We start from the raw sequence: 17706 nt of genomic DNA, 5'->3' as shown, positions 1-17706 counted from the left end.
AAACAGGCTGTGCAGGCATTGGTGGAAAGGACCCATCTTTCCATGCTCCGTCATCTGGCCCTGGACCCTTGAGAAAGCATAAAAGTCATTAACATAAAATATCACCACATGAGTGACTAATACACGTATTTTAATCACAGAACTGTATCTAAAATTTCAGTCTGCCTTGTGTCTGTACTAAACTCAACATATTTTTTTCTGATCTGAATGGAATTTTTGAGTGGCACAAATTTATTCTTGTACCTAACTTGCAAAATAACAACAACAACAGTAATAATAATAATAATAATAATAATAATAATAATAATAATAATAAAGCAGCTTAATGAGACAGTGAGCATCTTGGTTGTGACCACAGGTCTAATAACCACCTGATTATGAGCTTCAGGAAATTTGCTGGATGACACAGTGGCTGCATCTGTGTAGGAGAATTAGTGTACCCTCCTGATGGGCCTGGGGTGGGTATTAATGAGCGAGGCACAAGCACAGTTCCCAGCTGCACAGAGCATGCCCAGTACACGTTACTTCTTACTGAGCTGATGTCTGTCCGTGTGGAGGGAAAGGAATACCAGTGCATACCGGGAAGTAATGCAGCATCCAGCAGACAATATACTCAGTAACTAGGTAATAATCGCCTCTATGGTGGTAGAAAGAGACACAGCTGATCTCACTCCAGTGCAGCCAAACCCAAGACAATTGCTTGTTACGTTGACCCCAGAGCAGGGCTTGCTCATCACCAAACTCATTTTCTTTTCCTGGCTCTCAGCTCTCCTGTGTGGTTTCTCTTTCTGAAATCTTAAGTTCATCACAGCCCAACAAAGGCTCTGGAGAAAGCGCAAGGAATGGCAGGAAGGAAGGTCCTTAAGATCAAATAGAAGATTGAAGATGTTGAAACCAATTTTATACTGTGAAGAGCATGTTGTATGTAATGAAAGAAGTGGTTTTTTTTTTCACTGACAGCTGCCACTAAAGTGGTACTTGTGTCATGAGCATCACATGATTCTTGGACTATCCATTTCGTTACCAGGGGTCTCTGTCTGGTGTTTCCAGGTTCCTGGCATTCAAAGAATTAGAATTAGAAAATTAGATTCAAAGAATTAGAAAAGCACACCTAACTAGCAAACAGCAAGAAGTTTTATTTAAAGAGACAGCACAGTACACACTGCAGAAGCGTTGACAGGCTCCTTGAGCTAGAGCCAGGAGCAGCAAGTCACTGTTTGGTGCTTCCTTTATGGGTACAGCAAGAGAAGGAGTCGATTGCCAAATTAGGTGGCTTTCTGTGTCGACTGACAGACATGAATCATGGAAGATTTTCTTCATTGCACATATTCTGTCCCTAGGTACATCTTACTGTAATCATATGCATGCCCAGTCACATGTAGCCAAAAATAGGAGATTTTTCCCCTAAAAGTTCACTCAGAGGACAAAGACTGTCTTACTGTATATGCATCCCAAACCAGTCCCGACTGGAATGGCCTCCTCCATTTAGTTCTGAGTATTTCCCTGATAAGATTGAAAGGAGGCAAGAGTTACAAAAGACTTCTTGCATGATTCAGTGCTGTGTGCACTGCGGTATGAGTAAGGATCCCAAGTGTATTGTGAGGGGTGTGGACTCACTGAGAGCCAGGCCTCAGTTGCTAAGCTTTTCCCACACTTGCTGCCCTCCTACCTTGAGGAAAGAGGGAAAGGGAGGAGAATTCTGAGAACGAGGGTTCAGAGGACACCTTAAAATGATTTTCTTGTCCCTGGTGCTCTATTCATTAAGAAATGCTACAATTTATGTTCTTCACCATCATAAATAGCATATTTCAAACATATTAAGAAAAAAATTCTTAGAAATGAATGAAAATCTATTACCCAAAGGACAAATGTTTACATTCAGCTGACTTATCTGGTGAGTCATTTAATTGAAATTCTAAAATTAAACTTTCCAAGACTGACTTCCATTCATATGCAAATGACCTGCCCTTCCTCCAACAGTTACCCATTATGCTAAAGCTTTTTGTTTTGTTTTTAACTATGATTTAAGTAAAGCTATTATAGGGACCTTTCACTTATCCTTGTTGCCAAACTGCTCCATAGTGCTAATTTACTCAGGGGCAGGCAGGAGTTTAAAAGGCACAGTGGTTTATTTTAAATATTTTGAGAAAATATTATAACAGCTAATATGGAATAAAACTCCATATGAACGTAGTATAGTTTCAAATTTTGATTATGATTCATGTTTGTATTGTTTTCTGATTAAGTTGTCATTTAGCAACCTGGGTGTTCAAAGGTTTTTATGATTTAAAAAAATCAATTCCTATCAGCAAAGGGGAGGAAATGAAAATGGCACAACCTTTGCAAAGCTTTCAGCCTTAATTATTGAGGGAAATAACAGACACAATATATGCATTTATGATTTGAATATGTAAGCCTGTATTTCCCTGCCATTTTTTCTTTTCCCTGCCATGGGACCTCCTCTATCTGTCTGGGTACCATCTGCCCATTTTAAGCTGCAAGTACTGTGACAACAATACCAAAAGTGGTCTCCAAACTCATTGCAAATGTCTAGTTAATTTTCAAATTTATCAGAGCCATTCTGCTAAGAGTTAGGCACATACCTAAGGTATCCCTAAGCCATACCTGGGAACGTATTAACAAAAGGAATCATCAGATAAGTGGACACTGCTTTTAAAAACCGAACCTTTTTAACGAACTATAGAAATGATCCCTGGAGGGGAGTAAGGGGAAAATGGGAGGGAGGGAGGAATGGGAGGATACAAGGGAGGGGATAACCATTGGGATGTAATATGAATAAATTAATAAAATTTTTTTAAAAAGATAGAAATCAAAGAAAGGCACCAACAACCTGAAAAATCGAACATAGAAAGTAGATGATAAGATATTCATAGATATGCCAATGGAAACCAGATGTTTTTTCAGGAAAGAAATTAATTAAATTGTTGTGTGAATTAAATTGATTTTTTGAGAATTTAAAAAAAAATCAAACCTTTTTTATTATTGTTATTGTAGTTTGATAATAACTTTGTGTATGTATTCCATTGCCAAGCCATAGACTCCTCAAGGATAATGCTCTACAGATCCCCACTTGCACACACCTCTGTTCACTCCACCCATTGACTGACGCTCATTGATTCTTGTTTGATTCAAACTGAAGTGACGAAATAGTCCCCTTATTGTATATTTCGAAAAATCAATGCAGTAAACTTCGAACCCCTACCCAGGTCTACCCAATGGACAGGACATTCTTCAAAGTTGAGTGGAGAGTGGGGTCTGACTTTCACAAGAACTCTGGTGCCTCATATTTGACCACGTCCCCTGGATGGGGAGGCCTGGTGACACTCAGAGGAAGGATAGCAGGTTACCAAGAAGAGACTTGATACCCTATGAGCATATACAGGGGGAGGATGTCCCCCTCAGCCATAGTCATAGGGGAGGGGAGTAAGGGAAAAATGGGAGGGAGGGAGGAATGGGAGAATACAAGGGATGGGATAACAATTGAGATGTAATATATATAAATTAATAAAATATATTTTAAAAAAAGAAAAATCCAGACATTGGGTATGGATGTAAGTTAGTAGCTTTATAGTAAAAAGCATTAGGATTGGATCAAAGAAAATGTCATGGACAATTGCCCTGCATTTGATGCCAGAGATAAGAAGTAAGTGCAAATTGACTTGGGCAGCGCCATGCTCTTAAGAATCTCATGCATGAATGAAGAGTAAATATCAGAAAGAATCCATGCCTTCCGTAGGCTTCCTTAAGGGGCCAAGTGGAACTGCGCTTAGAGATGCATTTTAGTTGTTTTGTTAGGTATGTGTTTGTTTGTCCTGGTGAGAAGCACCGGTAGCCTCAGACTTAATGAAGCAGAGGCCTTTCTTCTGCTTCCCTGCTCTAGCAGCTAACCACTACTTAGTGTTGTCTCAAGCTAAAACAATGTAATCTATGGATCACTCTTTAGGAGCTACACTGTCAGACTCGCTGTATGCAACACTTCAAGGTATACAATACCAAGAAGAAAGAGGTTTTATACAAGCACTGTGGCTTCTCTCTTTTATAGAAGTTGTAATTTTGCCATGATTTGCAGAGGGCTTGGGACATCACTTTAGCCCTCAGCATAATACTTGAGGTAGAGAGCTCTAGAGCAGGAAGTTTCTAGATGGCACTACCGCCTTTTTTCCTATACTGTCGAGATCTCTTCCCTGGGCAGCCCCAGCCCAGGCTTGTAGGGTCCTGGCACCCTGGACTAGCTTCCACCATGGACAGGTCTTGGTTCTATTATATTGAGCACAAACACTTTTGTAGCTCACCAACCACAGGCAAGGTTTAACAAAACTGTCAACTGTCTAACAAAAGCCAGATCCTCTATAGTCATGTCTGAGAACAGTCAAAATATGAATGTCATCCAACACACAAAGAGTAGCCAGCAGTCTCCCTCTGCTGCCCAGATGACTTGTGTTTCTGTGTCAGGCACAGGGTGAGCACTGTTCTCTTTTCTGTGTCAGGTTCTGTCAGACACAGGGTGAGCATTGTTTTCTTCTTTCTTCTGGGTGAGGGTCTTTAAGATACCCAAGCACAATTTCTGTGCATGCATGGTAGCAGCCAGTCCAGAAGTAAACCATCCTATCAGGGCACCAATATAGCCAAGTTTTGGGATACTTTCCCTGCACCAGCACAAAAACATGGCCCGCAGTCTCTGTGGCACGGATTCTTCCTGTTAAGAACAGTAAAGCCCAATTTTGCTTAACGACAGGTGTGACTTGGTAATCTTGGTTAAATACATTGATGTGGCACTAATGTGGTTAGAAATATGTTTTGAAGTTTACTCTTCCAGAATGCTACCACACAAGATTTATTTTTTCACCAGAAAGGTACCCCATAGATCATAAAGAAATGTACTATCTTCTTTTTTGGATTGCATGCATTTCATCTTACATACTTCTGCTTCCTCCGTTGCCGACTAAATCCAAAAGTAAGGAGTAGAGGCTGAGGGCACGTGACAAAATTTTACAGCAGATAAGGTTAGATTCTCTTGAATTTTTCTTTAAGGGTGGTATCTTTCCTGGATGTTGTCTTAAGTAGAAATAGCATACTTTATAGAACTAAAGTATCATGATAAATGTGAATGTACATGTGGAAAGCATGCTACAAGTAGTTTTTTTCAAAGAGATGCAACAGTAGATAAGGTTATATAATGGAGTGGCTGAGGCCACACTCAGGCAGGCAGGTGACCTCAAAGCCCCAATGGTTGTGTTTGTGTTTGTGACTTACAATGTAAAGACACTGTGACAGGTGTCATGGAACAGACACATCTTTATGTCCAGAGTAACAAAGCCTAGGGTGGAATGCCAAGAGACAAGCTATAATTAAAATATATCTAATCATATTAATTGTGTCTTCTGAGAGAAGCTCTAAGCTTTTATATGTAACATTCATCAAATGTACCACTTTGTACTGAGAATTGGCAGATTACATAGCTACTCAATTTGTTTTTATTTTTGTTTTATAATATAATTATAAGATCCGATTTAACTTTCCACTCTCTCAGATTGTCCCATATTTCCTCTTACTCTCATTCAAATCTATGGATTCTTTTTTTCATTGACTGCTGTGACTGTTTTCAGGGTTGAACACTTGGTATTGTATAACTAATTCATGTGCTAGTCCTTGGGGAAGACTGTTTCTCCTACTTTCAGATTTCTTTAGTTGCCTGTAGGGTTTTTTTTTTTAGTGTGATGAGTTGAGACCTCATGGGCTTTCCCGTGTCCACTTTAGCATGTCTATTATTGCCCTAGCACATAACTAGGCACTAAATACATAGTATTTTAGTGTTCTTGTGTAATATTTCTTTAAAATATATGTGTATGCACATTATATAAATATAAATGTATACATACATATACACTATGCAGTCAAGTATTATATGGATGTATGTGTGTATAACACCTATAGAAATGTATACATGAATGTGTAAACATGCATGTATATCACATACAAAAATATCCACACTTAAACATTCTAAAGGTGACTGTTAATGTTTCTGACTGTTTACTCTCAGATTGCTAATCTAATATTAAGGCAAATGTTGCACTTTCACTGGCATGGACAAAGGAAAAACTGGTGATCCAACATCCTTAAGTCCTACACCCCTAACCCAAGCATATTGAGCTTCGGGTCCCTTTCCCTCTCTTTGGACAGAAGGGTCATAAATCAGGCAGTTTTCTTTGATGCCTCATGGACTCACTTTAAAACACCCAGCATTAGATCAAAACAGATGTTGGGACTCATCGTCAAACACTGGGCAGAGCACAGGGCGTCTTGTGGAAGAGTGGGAGAAGAATAGAGGGAACAGGAGATTCACAAAAACACCAACTGAGCCAACGAACCTGGACTCAGGGGGACCTTATGGAGACTGATGCACCAACCAAGGACCATGCATGGACTTGACCTAGGCGCCATACACAAACATAGCTGATGGCAGCTGCGTCTTAATGTGGGTTTCCTAGAAAAATGGAGAGGGACCTCTCTCTGACATAGACTTTGTTGCTAGCTTTTCAATCACTTTCCCCAAGCGGGCTGCCTCACCAGGCCACAGTGGAAAAGGATGTGTTCAGCTCTGATGTGACTTGATGTGCCGGGGTGGGTTGTGGGGGGGGTTGGGGGGGGAAATCCTCTCATATGAGGAGTAGGAGAAGGGGATGGGAGGGAGGAGAGGAGGGAGAGGGCTCTGACCAGTATGTTAAGTAAGTAAGTAAGTAGATAAGTAAATCTAAGCATCCTTCCATGAAGTCATTATGGTTCTAAGGTAAATTTCATGGCATTATTGTATAGTTTCTCCCTTGGTCTTTTTTTTAACCAAAGGCAACCTTTATGACTCTCCAGGACACCCAAGTTCGTGTGTGTGTGTGTGTGTGTGTGTGTGTGTGTGTGTGTGTGTGTGTACATAAATACATACATACATATATTCATATATATAAATGAAATTAATTTTCCTCATGCAACATTTATAAGTAAACCCATTTAATAACACTAATGAATACATAACTAGCAATTAAAGTTCATTGACATATCTCAGAGGTATTACAGTGACTGGGTAACTTTTACAGCCTTGTGGCCTTTTAGAATATTTAGATCTTTAGTAGAAACAGAAATTTGTTGATTCTAAACTACATGTAATGAAAGTTAGTAAGTAACAGCACTAATTTGGCTGGTCCTTTCATTTCATTTTTCCTTTCCAACTCTAAATAAACTGAACTCAAAGAAGGATCACACAGCTGGCTAAGCTTAAAGACCAATGTATGTGATCCAAATAGTTCATAAATAGCGAGTTTTCTCATCATTATCCTATTTGTCTCTCTTCAGCCACTAGGAAACATGCCATCTCACCTGTGGCTATCCTTCTCTGAAGCAATAGATCACGGGGTCCAGCAGTGGCCTCCCCTAAACAACATGATAGCCTAATGGCTTTGCCTGCACCATGCACTAGACCGCACTCCTTGCCTCTCAGCACCCCTGGTTTCCATTGCTGCTCCCCACTTCCATGCAGTTCATGGGTTCTGTTTTAAACAGAGCAGCCAGAAAGATCCTTTTATCAATTCTGCTGCCTCCATGTGTAATTGACACTTTTACCTTCAGACTGTGAATTTTAACAGATGCACACAATCCCCCATTAAAGTGGTCCTTTCGAAACATGAGCCTGATTAAAGCCTTCCGATTGTACACACATAGCTCCGTGTAGTCAAGGGCTGCAGTAGTTGACATATCTGACAGTATCTGGATCCTTTTGGCCTAACCTACTGAGGCTCAGAACTTATTCCCCTTAACCCACTGCCCTTTGAGCCTTTTTTCCTGATGTGCTGTGTACACTCTTGCCCCAGAATCTTCTTACTCAGCATCATCTCAGACTCTATGTGTACAACGGCAGTCCCTCGAAAACTCTCACAGGCCCAAGTGTTGTATGTGTTGGTATTTTGGTTCACTGTTTTAACTTCCCAGTCACAGTTCTCTGAATGGCCCCTGGTAGTTGTAACGTAGCACTACTAGTGACAAACACAAAACAAAACAGCAGGAACCAATTTCTCACCATCTAGGAAGTTGGACGTCTGAAACAAAAGTGTTGGTAGAGCTGGCTCTTTCCAAAGGTGATGGAGCAGAGTCTGGTCCTCCCTCCTATGCTGTCAGGAAACTTTCACATGGTTGGCTTATGTCAGCACACCATTTCTGGCTCCATCTTCACATTCTGCCTTCTCTCTGTATTTATGTGTCCTTGTGTTTCTTAAGGACACTTTCTTTAGACATAGGGACCACTGTAGACCAGTATGATTTCTTCTCCATCTTTACCTAAGGCTTTACCTAAGGCTTCAGCTAGACATGAATTTGGGGGAATAAAACACCTTATGCATATACCAGAATCCAGGAAGGAATCTCTTTTCATCTTTTGACAGTTAATTATCAGTTACTGTTTGAAAGTAAGTTTCTCAAGACAAAAGTAGCTCTGGTCAGCCTCAGTGGCCAGGTACTCTAGACGTGCAGTAAACACTGCCAGAGGAGTAGGAAGTTTTGCGGCTGGATCCTAAGATAAAGCAGGCAGGTAGATGTGGACATACAAGAAATTAAGATTATAAGCTTTTATAGAAATAAGATGAAGATTAAGAAAACTGTCACTACAAATATGTAGATACCTAAGAAGTAGTAAGGAAGTCAATAGATTGTGCCTCATAATTGGAAATGAAAGGGAAGACACTCAGAATTAGATTTAGAGGCGATGTCCCATGTGGTATGCTAGGCAGTAGTCTCTACCTTTTTGCCCTAATAATGAGGTTTCTCTCAGGCTTTTCAAGGTTGTGTTGTGACAGTCTAAACTCCTGACTTCATTGCTTGCTGCTACTACAAATCAGCACAACACTGAGGGACTTAAAACAGCACATTTGTTTTCCTTTGCAGTTCTGCAAGTCATAAATCCAAGTTCAGATGCATCATGACACAGCTTAGGAGCCAGGGTTATCACTGTCTGTGTGGAGGAAAATCTCATCCCTTGCCTTTGAAAATTCCCAGAGCCATGCTCTTCCGCCATCCCTCTGATCTTGACCCTTTTGCCCACTCCTGAAGACATAAGCCTAACTAATCTCAAGCTGTCATTGTCATGTTCTTCTATGGCAAGTATCCTCCCTTATGTCTTTTAAGAATACTTGAATTAGCATCAGAGAACAGTGGGTAATTCAAGATAATATCCTTGCCTTACAGGGTCCTTCAGTTGGTCACATCGGTAAAGTGTATTTTTCCAGATAAGGAAGCCCTCACAAGTCCAGGATTAGGTCTTGGAGGACATTAGAGGCTATGAAGTGACTTTCCATAATATCTTCTTCCTTAGTTGCTTTTCTATCGCTGGGATAAGGTGCCATGACCAAGGCAACCTATAGAAGAAAGAATTTATTTGGGGCTCATGGTTTCAGAAGAGTAAAGTCTGTGACCATCACAGTGGAGAGCATGGTGGCAGGCAGGCCGTCATGGTGCTGGGGCAGCAGCTGGGACCTCACACCCTGATCCTCAAGCAGGAGGCAGAAAGAGAAAGAGAAGAGATAACTGGGTGGGACGGGCTTTTGAAACCTCAGAGCTCACCCTCCTCCAGTGACACACCTCCTCCAATAGGCCACACCACCTAATCCTTCCCAAGCAATTCCATTATGTGGAGACCATGTGTTCCCATGTATGAGCCTATAGGAGGCTTTCTTTCTCAAATCCCCACATCCTCTAACCAGAGACCTATTGTACCCGAGACAGGAATAGATATTGCAGACCATTCTTTCTTGATTTCCTAGTGGGATTCAATCATTTCATTTAACTGTCAAATATGCTTCTTTACATTTTTGTGACTTCCTATTGTCAAGGCTGTTTGTAGTATCCCCTCATGAGCTAGGCACAGGTGGCTGGCTTGCTCAGGTGTGATGCTGAACCCTGGATCATAGCAGAGGAAATGCACACTTGTGATTCGGCTGAGTGGAACCATTTTACTAAAACGACAGTGTGAAGAAAGCCACCTCTTTCTACAAAATTATGACAATTCACCTTCTTTCTAGATAGTCCTACTTCTACTACTATTTATATCAAAGCAAATATAATTAACAAAATTTTGGCAGATTTTTGTTTGGAATTGCAAACTACTCAAGAATAAAGTAGATGACATTCTCTCATGTGAGTATCATCAGATAACTTCACTTTGGTTAGTGAAAATGGAAATGATCCCCTTTTTTATTATTAACGAAAGCATTCTGCCTACTTTCTAATTTGATCACCTCTGAGCCCCTCCCAACTTCTTGCAGATAAAGTGAAACGAAGAACAAAACAGCCTACCTCGTGGCTCTGGATCTAAAAAGTTAAAATTAGTAGTCTTTCAAGTTTTAGAGTTCAAAAGTTTATAGTGATTGAGGGCCTAGGAAAGATAGTTGGTAAAGTGCCTGCCCTGCCAGTATGAAAAACTGAATTTGGATTCCCAAGTACTTCCATTTGAAGAAGAAGTGAGTACAGCATCAAGCTCACTAATCTCAGAGCTTGTGGGTGAGAGGGGTAGTAAGGTGAATCTCCAGAGCTGATTGGCCAAACAGTCTAACCAAGTCAATAGTTCAGAGACTCTGTCTCAAAAAAATAAAATAAGTAAAGTGGAAAGCAATGGAAGAGGTCACCAGAGGAAACCACCTCTGGTTTCCACACAGTTGCATACATGTGTGCTTATACACACACACACACACACACACACACACACACACACACACACACACACACACACATACCCCAATAAACACACACACACACACACACACACACACACATGATTGAGGCTTCTTATATTAAGTTTAAACAGGCACCAATAAAGTTGTTCATGCTGCCATCAAAGGGAGAATGTCTGCTCTAACAGGAAGCTTTTCTAAAAGTGAAATTTGAATTGGGAGGACCCTGGCTGTCCTCAGGCTCTTTTCCTTGGGGGGACTTAATGAAATCAACCCTTTGATTTCGGTGCCAGCGTGGCATAGTAAGGAATTTTAAAAACTGCTATCTGTTTAGCTCTGTGCTCAGCCTTGTGTTCCTAACTACGCAGACAGCCCATAAGTGAGTGAGGGTGGAGTCACAGTATTGTTGGTCTACGTGACAAGCTATAATGGAGGAAAGGGTACATTTGCATATTCTCCGGTTCCATTAACATTTCGAGGGTAAAGCCCAGTAACAAATGAGAGTTATGAGTCCTCCTTCTAGGAACTGTAGATGGTTCTTATTTATTATTTTTCTCTCCTTCATCTAGTTATATGGAACCCCTGACATTTCTAGAGGGCCCACACTGGGTGCCAGCTGTAACTGTTATTGCTAACCATCACACCAGTACTCTAAGGTAGGAATTATAATCTCACTCCAACAGATGGGCTCAGCGGGCATCCACTCAGCCAGTGCCCCCCCTCCACTGTATCAGTATACACATCCAGCAGAGTAGAGAAGGCAGTAGGTACCCAAGCCTCTCTTCCAAGATGCTTGAACCAGGAAAGTGCAGTCAAAGCCACACTGGAATGTCTAGAAGAGCACTGAGGTGGGAAGTGACTACAGAGGCTTGTGGATGGGGTAGGAGGGGATGCTGCAGCCTTCCTTGGACCTGCCAGAGAACAGTTTAGAGGTTTTAATGGAGTCCCTATGCGTTTGGAATGTTCACCTGCCAACCTGAGTCTGGTGTGTGTGTGTGTGTGTGTGTGTGTGTGTGTGTGTGTGTGTGTGTGTGTGTGCACGCGCGCACACACATACATGGATGCAATAATTCACAGATGTTCAAGAGCACGGAAGAATTTTTCCCTAGCGCTCTTGATCAAAAGGTGTTCTTGATGTATGCCCTATAAGCCCTTGCCTAATAGAGCAATTACCATCTGGCTAATAAACTAGGCTGGAATGAGTTCTTTACTAATTGCTTTCTGAAAGTGTAAGTTTACCTAAATTCATCTTAGCCATGCAGTGTCTTTTCATGGAAGCTTAATTTAAATTGAGAGGAAAACTGACTTCTCATTTTTTTGACCCATGATTATTTTCTTCTGTGATCAAAGAGGATTCAATGCCAGCAATAATTTAACTTTTTTTTTTTTTTTTAGCAAATATGTGCTGTATATCTTTTGGGAAATGTGTCAGCATAAGACAGAATGCAATTTTATTGAAGTCTTTCTGCACATGAAATCAAATGCTTTATCTTCCCCAATAAAAACTGGCCATCTTCTGGAGCCTTCCTATTGCATTTGTCTTCAGCACCAATATGCTTCAGGGTTTGCTCGACAGCTCTCAGGGTTGTGATAAAGGAAAGATAAAGAGAACGAGTTAGAATCTGCCAGGAAACTTTTAACCTCTGTCTCTCTCTTTTCTGCCCCATTTTTCATGACTCCCATGCTCAGGCAACAGCTTTGCCCTACAGCTTTAGGATGTATGCTTCTGAGTTACCGCACCAGGAGTAGGAGGGGCTGCAGAGTCACCCCATGTCTCCTCCAGATAAATGTCTCCTTTCAGATAAATGGTCCCCACTGTGCCTTGTGAGGTCAGGTTTTCATCTGTGGTCTCAGAGGTTGCTTTTTATTTCTCTGTTAAAAATCATATCCTTGCTGTAAGAATAGAACCTGCAGAGTTTTCCCTACTGGCCACGTGATCTACCCAGACAAGCGGAGAGATTTCATACAAGAATATTCTTATGAACAACCCCCAAAAGTTGAGTTTTAGAATAGATGTAAATAGTTTGGAGCATATGCCTTGAAAGTAAATGAGAAACCAGCATCTTGGACTGGTTCTTCTTGTAAGGAAAAGATTACAGAAAGACAGAACACATAAAATTTGCTAGCATGCGTTGAACAGCTCTTTTAATAAATAATTTACCTTCATAGGGTCATTATATTGCTATACTTTCAACCTCAGATAATCATATAAAGTCTATTCTCTCCATTTGTTTAATTTTGCCTCTTAAGAGGCTTTAAATACATGGTTTTTGCAGTGTTGAGGATGGTCTCCTTTTGAAAAAGATATTATGAAAATAATAAAATAACAGGTCAGCATGCTCGCCTCGTATCTTAACAGTTTGGATTCTCCCTACTATTTTTTTCACCTGATAATTTAGTCAAATGCTATGTGCCTGTCTTTTGAAATCATATACTAGAAAAATGTGTCCTTTACCCATTTAAGCCCAAGTGAAAAATGAAGGGTGTTTTAACTTTTATTTTCCTAATCGTTTGTAAAATTTCTGTTGTGAAGTTCAGATCACATGTATGTAATCTTCATGGAGTATGTATGTGTATATATATATATATATATATATATATATATATATATATATTCATGGAGTAAGAATATATATATTCTTAAAAGCTGCACTGGACCCATGTAGGCAGGAGGAAGCCAGAGCAGTCATTGTGAGATGTTGTCTGGACTGTTAATGGACATTTGGTGGGCTTTAGGAGAACCCCGTGTGTGCTGGACATATCCCTCACAGTCTGCTTCCTTTCAGGGAGTTTGGATGGAGAGATCCGGAGTTGCCTGAAGTGATACAGATGCTGCAGCATCAGTTCCCATCCGTCCAGTCCAACGCTGCAGCGTACCTGCAACACCTCTGTTTCGGGGACAATAAGATCAAAGCAGAGGTGAGTGCTGCCGGCACCATCAGGTGAACGGCGTTGGGGGTTCATAACCACTTAGGTGTATGTTCAGAGTCACATCCGACAGAAAAATGAGCATTACAAAACTCCGCTGTCAACTTGTAGACCCATCTCTGAGACAGAGACAGGAGGCTTGTCATGTAATTAATTGCATGTGTATGCATGCATCTACCTTTTCTGGTTGAGTACTGAGGATGAGAGGGCCAGGCATGCCTTCCCATCTTAGAGAAGCTGGGTTTTCAGTACCCCATGCTGCTATGGTTTGTCTTTCTTTTCCCAATTTTGTCTTTTGGAGTAAGCTGTCTCCCAAGACTAAGAAATGCAAGACATCGATTGTTATCTGCTCAGATTATAGTCAGGATTCATGATGGCCTGTCTGTCATTGAGAACTTGCTAGTAGGATGAGCACTGGCGGCTTTGCCACATAACCAACTGTTCTGAGCCATTTACAAAAGCAGCACTGGATATGATATGGATTTTTGTGATATATTAAGTAGACTGCTGTCTATGACCATCACATAAATGGTTGTTAAAATGCTCCATGTTTTTGGAATGCCCTAAGATACATACTACATTGTAGTGTGCTTTATTCCTGGAAAATCACCATGGTCACCACAGCTAACTCAAATTCCTTTTTTTCAGATAAAGGACACACATTTGCATGCAAGAAGCTGAGCAATCAAATTTTTAAAAGATTTTTATAAACTGTAATGCGTCATCTCCGTGGTGTGTTAGCAGTTTTGAGTATGAGTCCAAATTGGCTTAACAGTGAAAAGGAAAAGATTTGAGGATGTCATTGCAGTTTATTGTGGATTTTGGCTTGCTTGCCTTTGGATGTATATAGCCCAGCAGATTTTCATTTAAGAAGGTGGTTCATGCCCATCATCAGAAAAAAAACAACCACACATTTGTTTGTACTTCTCAGCAATCTGTGATTTGGTCCTACAGTTATGTTTGGTAGCTAGATACATTTTTAACTGTCACAGTTGGAGAGGGATGTGGTGGTGGAACTGGTGCCTAGGAAGCAGAGACCAGGAATGCTACAGAGTCTCCTGCAATCCACAGGGTAGCTACCACACAGCTTGGAATTACCTAACCTCAAATGCTAAGATAGGCAAATTTTAGACAAGGAAAAACATTATGGTTAATTTATGGTTACTTAATATTATTAGGCTTATAATTATTATTACAGCAGTATTTTCTAACTTGCTAGCAATCAATCAAGACATAGATGCCTGTTATATTTTAAACTAGCCTTAGATAACCTGGGGCAGGGCAGATATTATTGTCCTAAGCTATTAACCATAATGGGGCAGGTATGGGGGATCCCTGCCCCAATCCCATGCCATCTGCTTCTAATAATTTCTATCAAGATATCTCCCATCCATAATCCCAAATACTTGCTAATTATCATCATCTGGGCCAAGTCTCCATCCATGAAGGCCATGTGCTTCTTCTCCACCTAACCCACGACGCAGCCTCCTTCTCTTGTCCTTTCCCGTGGTCTCTTTCCTCCCAAGATTCTCTCTGTCTCCCCAAGCCAAGGAACCTTAGCCACACCTATCCCATTTGCCCTGCCCAGGTGTGATGACCTTTTATTGGTCAAACAGGTTAGGGCTCTTAGGCAAGGTACAAGGTCGGACACAGAGACTGCAAGCAGTAATTAGCATCAAAGTACATGAGACCAACCTCCAACCCAAAAATATTAACCATCAAGGGTAAATTTAAAATGTAAAAACGTACCTATTGTTAGAAGACCTAAATAATTTTACAGTTATCCAACAGATGTTCCATATAGACACGATCTCATGGACCCTGCCTTGACACACCCTTAATGCACCGTCATTGTGCAAAGTGAAGAGCAAACTCCTGTTTAGGGTACCATGTACTGATGTGCTCTGAGAGGAGAACTTTTCGAGTTTCTCCCAAGGTCAGGAACGTTTCTCATTCTGATGTTGGCAAAATGCTTTCAGGAGCACTTGGTGTGTCCGTCGCAAGTAGGATAGGATCCTCCCCCTAATTTGGTGCTGATTTTGAGATTGCTGACATCACTCACACCCTGAGAGAGAGCATGTAGCAAGGCATGGTGTGGCTTTCAGGAATAGACAGAGTAGCTCTTGCACAGTCCAGAAGTGGCTTGCAAGAAGTCTGGAGAAGACACTGGCTCGGGACTATGGATAGTCAGTCAGTGAGCTCTTACCTACAGACTGGTGCAAATCTCCTGCTGGTGTCAAAGCAAGGAAATAGCCAAGATTTCTCTCAGGTTTTTTTGGGTGAGGGACAGAAGGAACAGAAGGGAGTGACAGCTTTTAAGCTTTCAGAAGCCATGCATCAGAAAAGCAAGTCATCCAGTCAGGCCTCACAGGCACCATGTTCCAGGGCAGTCTGCACGTGCTTGTCTGACTATCTTGAACACATGCTCTGTGGACTGGCCTCAAGGCCTATTGACTGCCATGCAGCCCAACAGCAGATCTCAGACTTACTTGTAGCTATATCAGAATTAGCCTCTGTGCCCTGTGGTGGACAGAGGCTATGCAGTGAAGGGTAACCATCACATCTATCAAATCATATAGAGAAGGTGTCCCATGCCAGCAGCCAAGCCTGTCATCTGGAACGAAAAAGCTCTTGCCTTCTGGAACCTTCTGGCTTGTCTTTAAAAAGTAAAGGAGTGAGAAGCAAGGGGATGGTGTAATTAAGTTTTAATGTAAAGAAACTTTAAAAGAGAAAAATACAAAAGCAGAAATGTGTGATGCTGAAAGTGTGTATTGGTAGCATTGAGTGACTAGATTTATGCACATGGCTTAGTGAATGAACAAACCTCATCCACAGTTTAGTGGTTAAGAACATCAGGCATTAAGTGATAGTTTTAGCTTATGAAATTATAAACTTGTCAGAATTTGTGTTAAAAACTTGTATGTATATGTTAGTGTATACATGTGTATGCTGTATGCCTTGTGAGCATATGTAGGCATGAGTATGTCTGTGCACATGTGTGTACACCCATGTACCTGTATGAGCAGTCTTTTGTTTGTATATGTCAGTGTGTCCATGAACACATGAAGTGTATGCAAGTCTGTATGTGTGTGTGTGTGTGTGTGTGTGTGTGTGTGTGTGTGTGTGTGTGTGCACATGTGCACATGAAGTTCTTTCTTTTTGCTGTGTCACTGAGCTGCTTGTAGCACTCTCAGTGTTCGGAGTTCTCTTTAACAGCTAGCTAGCACTTGAAGGACAGTTCGTATTATCAGTGGAACTCCTCCCCACCGGTGCTCCCATCGTCGACTCCTACTCCTCTTGATGACTGTCCTCTGGTTCTCATGAGCGGGGATAGAAGGAAGAGTATGGTGGTGTAGGACTGAGGAGCTGAGAATATGGGGGGAGAACATGCCCCCACTTTCTTCAGTCACGTGGGGAGGTATGCACATGAGTATGCACATATGCACACACAAATGTGTGAACTCTGATGAGAATTCTACACATACTCGTTTTGTCCTCTCATCCTTATTTAGAGTCGAGACTGTTAGTTATTGCTCCTCCTTTTGTGATGGATGGCTGCCTGTCATGTTTTCATATACAGGTATTGATTTTTGTAATTACCTGTTGTCCAAACACTAATCTGGAAGGCACTAGCCTTTCCAAATTTACTCAGTCCTCTAGTCTTTCTATTGCATTTTATGGAATTGATTTAGCCCTTCAGTCTACATTTCATTATTGGTATTGACTTTGCTCACACAATGGATAGGCCATTGAGCAGAAGGCAGAATTAAATCTCCTCTATACAGAGAGCCATAAATCATAGATCCCCCATTCCTTATCATGGTGTTTTGTACAGTTTTTTAAAATAATGAAGTCCAGAAATTCAGTTTTGTTGAAAACGATGCTGGAACTTCTAGGTACAAAGTCTTGGACTCACACCCTTAAATCAGCAGATGAAAGCCAGGCACCTGCCTTTCCTATGGAGCTAACGAAGTTGAATGTGAGCATCCTGCAGTGCCCCAAAGTGAGGAGTTAGTATTAGGTGGTGTCAGCATGACAGTGTCCAGTCTTG

The 17706-nt window shown here is 41.2% G+C and overlaps 1 protein-coding gene across 5 annotated transcripts in view; it reads left to right on the top strand.

The window, feature by feature from the left end:
• Positions 1-17706, top strand: part of CTNND2 (catenin delta 2) — an 836853-nt gene that overhangs the window by 575487 nt on the left and 243660 nt on the right. For all 5 annotated transcript variants that reach the window (XM_084781517.1, XM_084781518.1, XM_084781516.1 and 2 more), the window contains one exon: positions 13514-13646. In XM_084781517.1, coding sequence (XP_084637643.1) covers positions 13514-13646 — 133 coding nt within the window. The remainder of the gene's footprint in view (positions 1-13513; positions 13647-17706) is intronic.

This window comes from Acomys minous (genome assembly GCF_964271855.1).
Source record: "Acomys minous genome assembly, chromosome: 5".
NCBI lineage: Eukaryota > Metazoa > Chordata > Mammalia > Rodentia > Muridae > Acomys > Acomys minous.
This window is presented reverse-complemented; position numbering and strand designations above follow the sequence as displayed.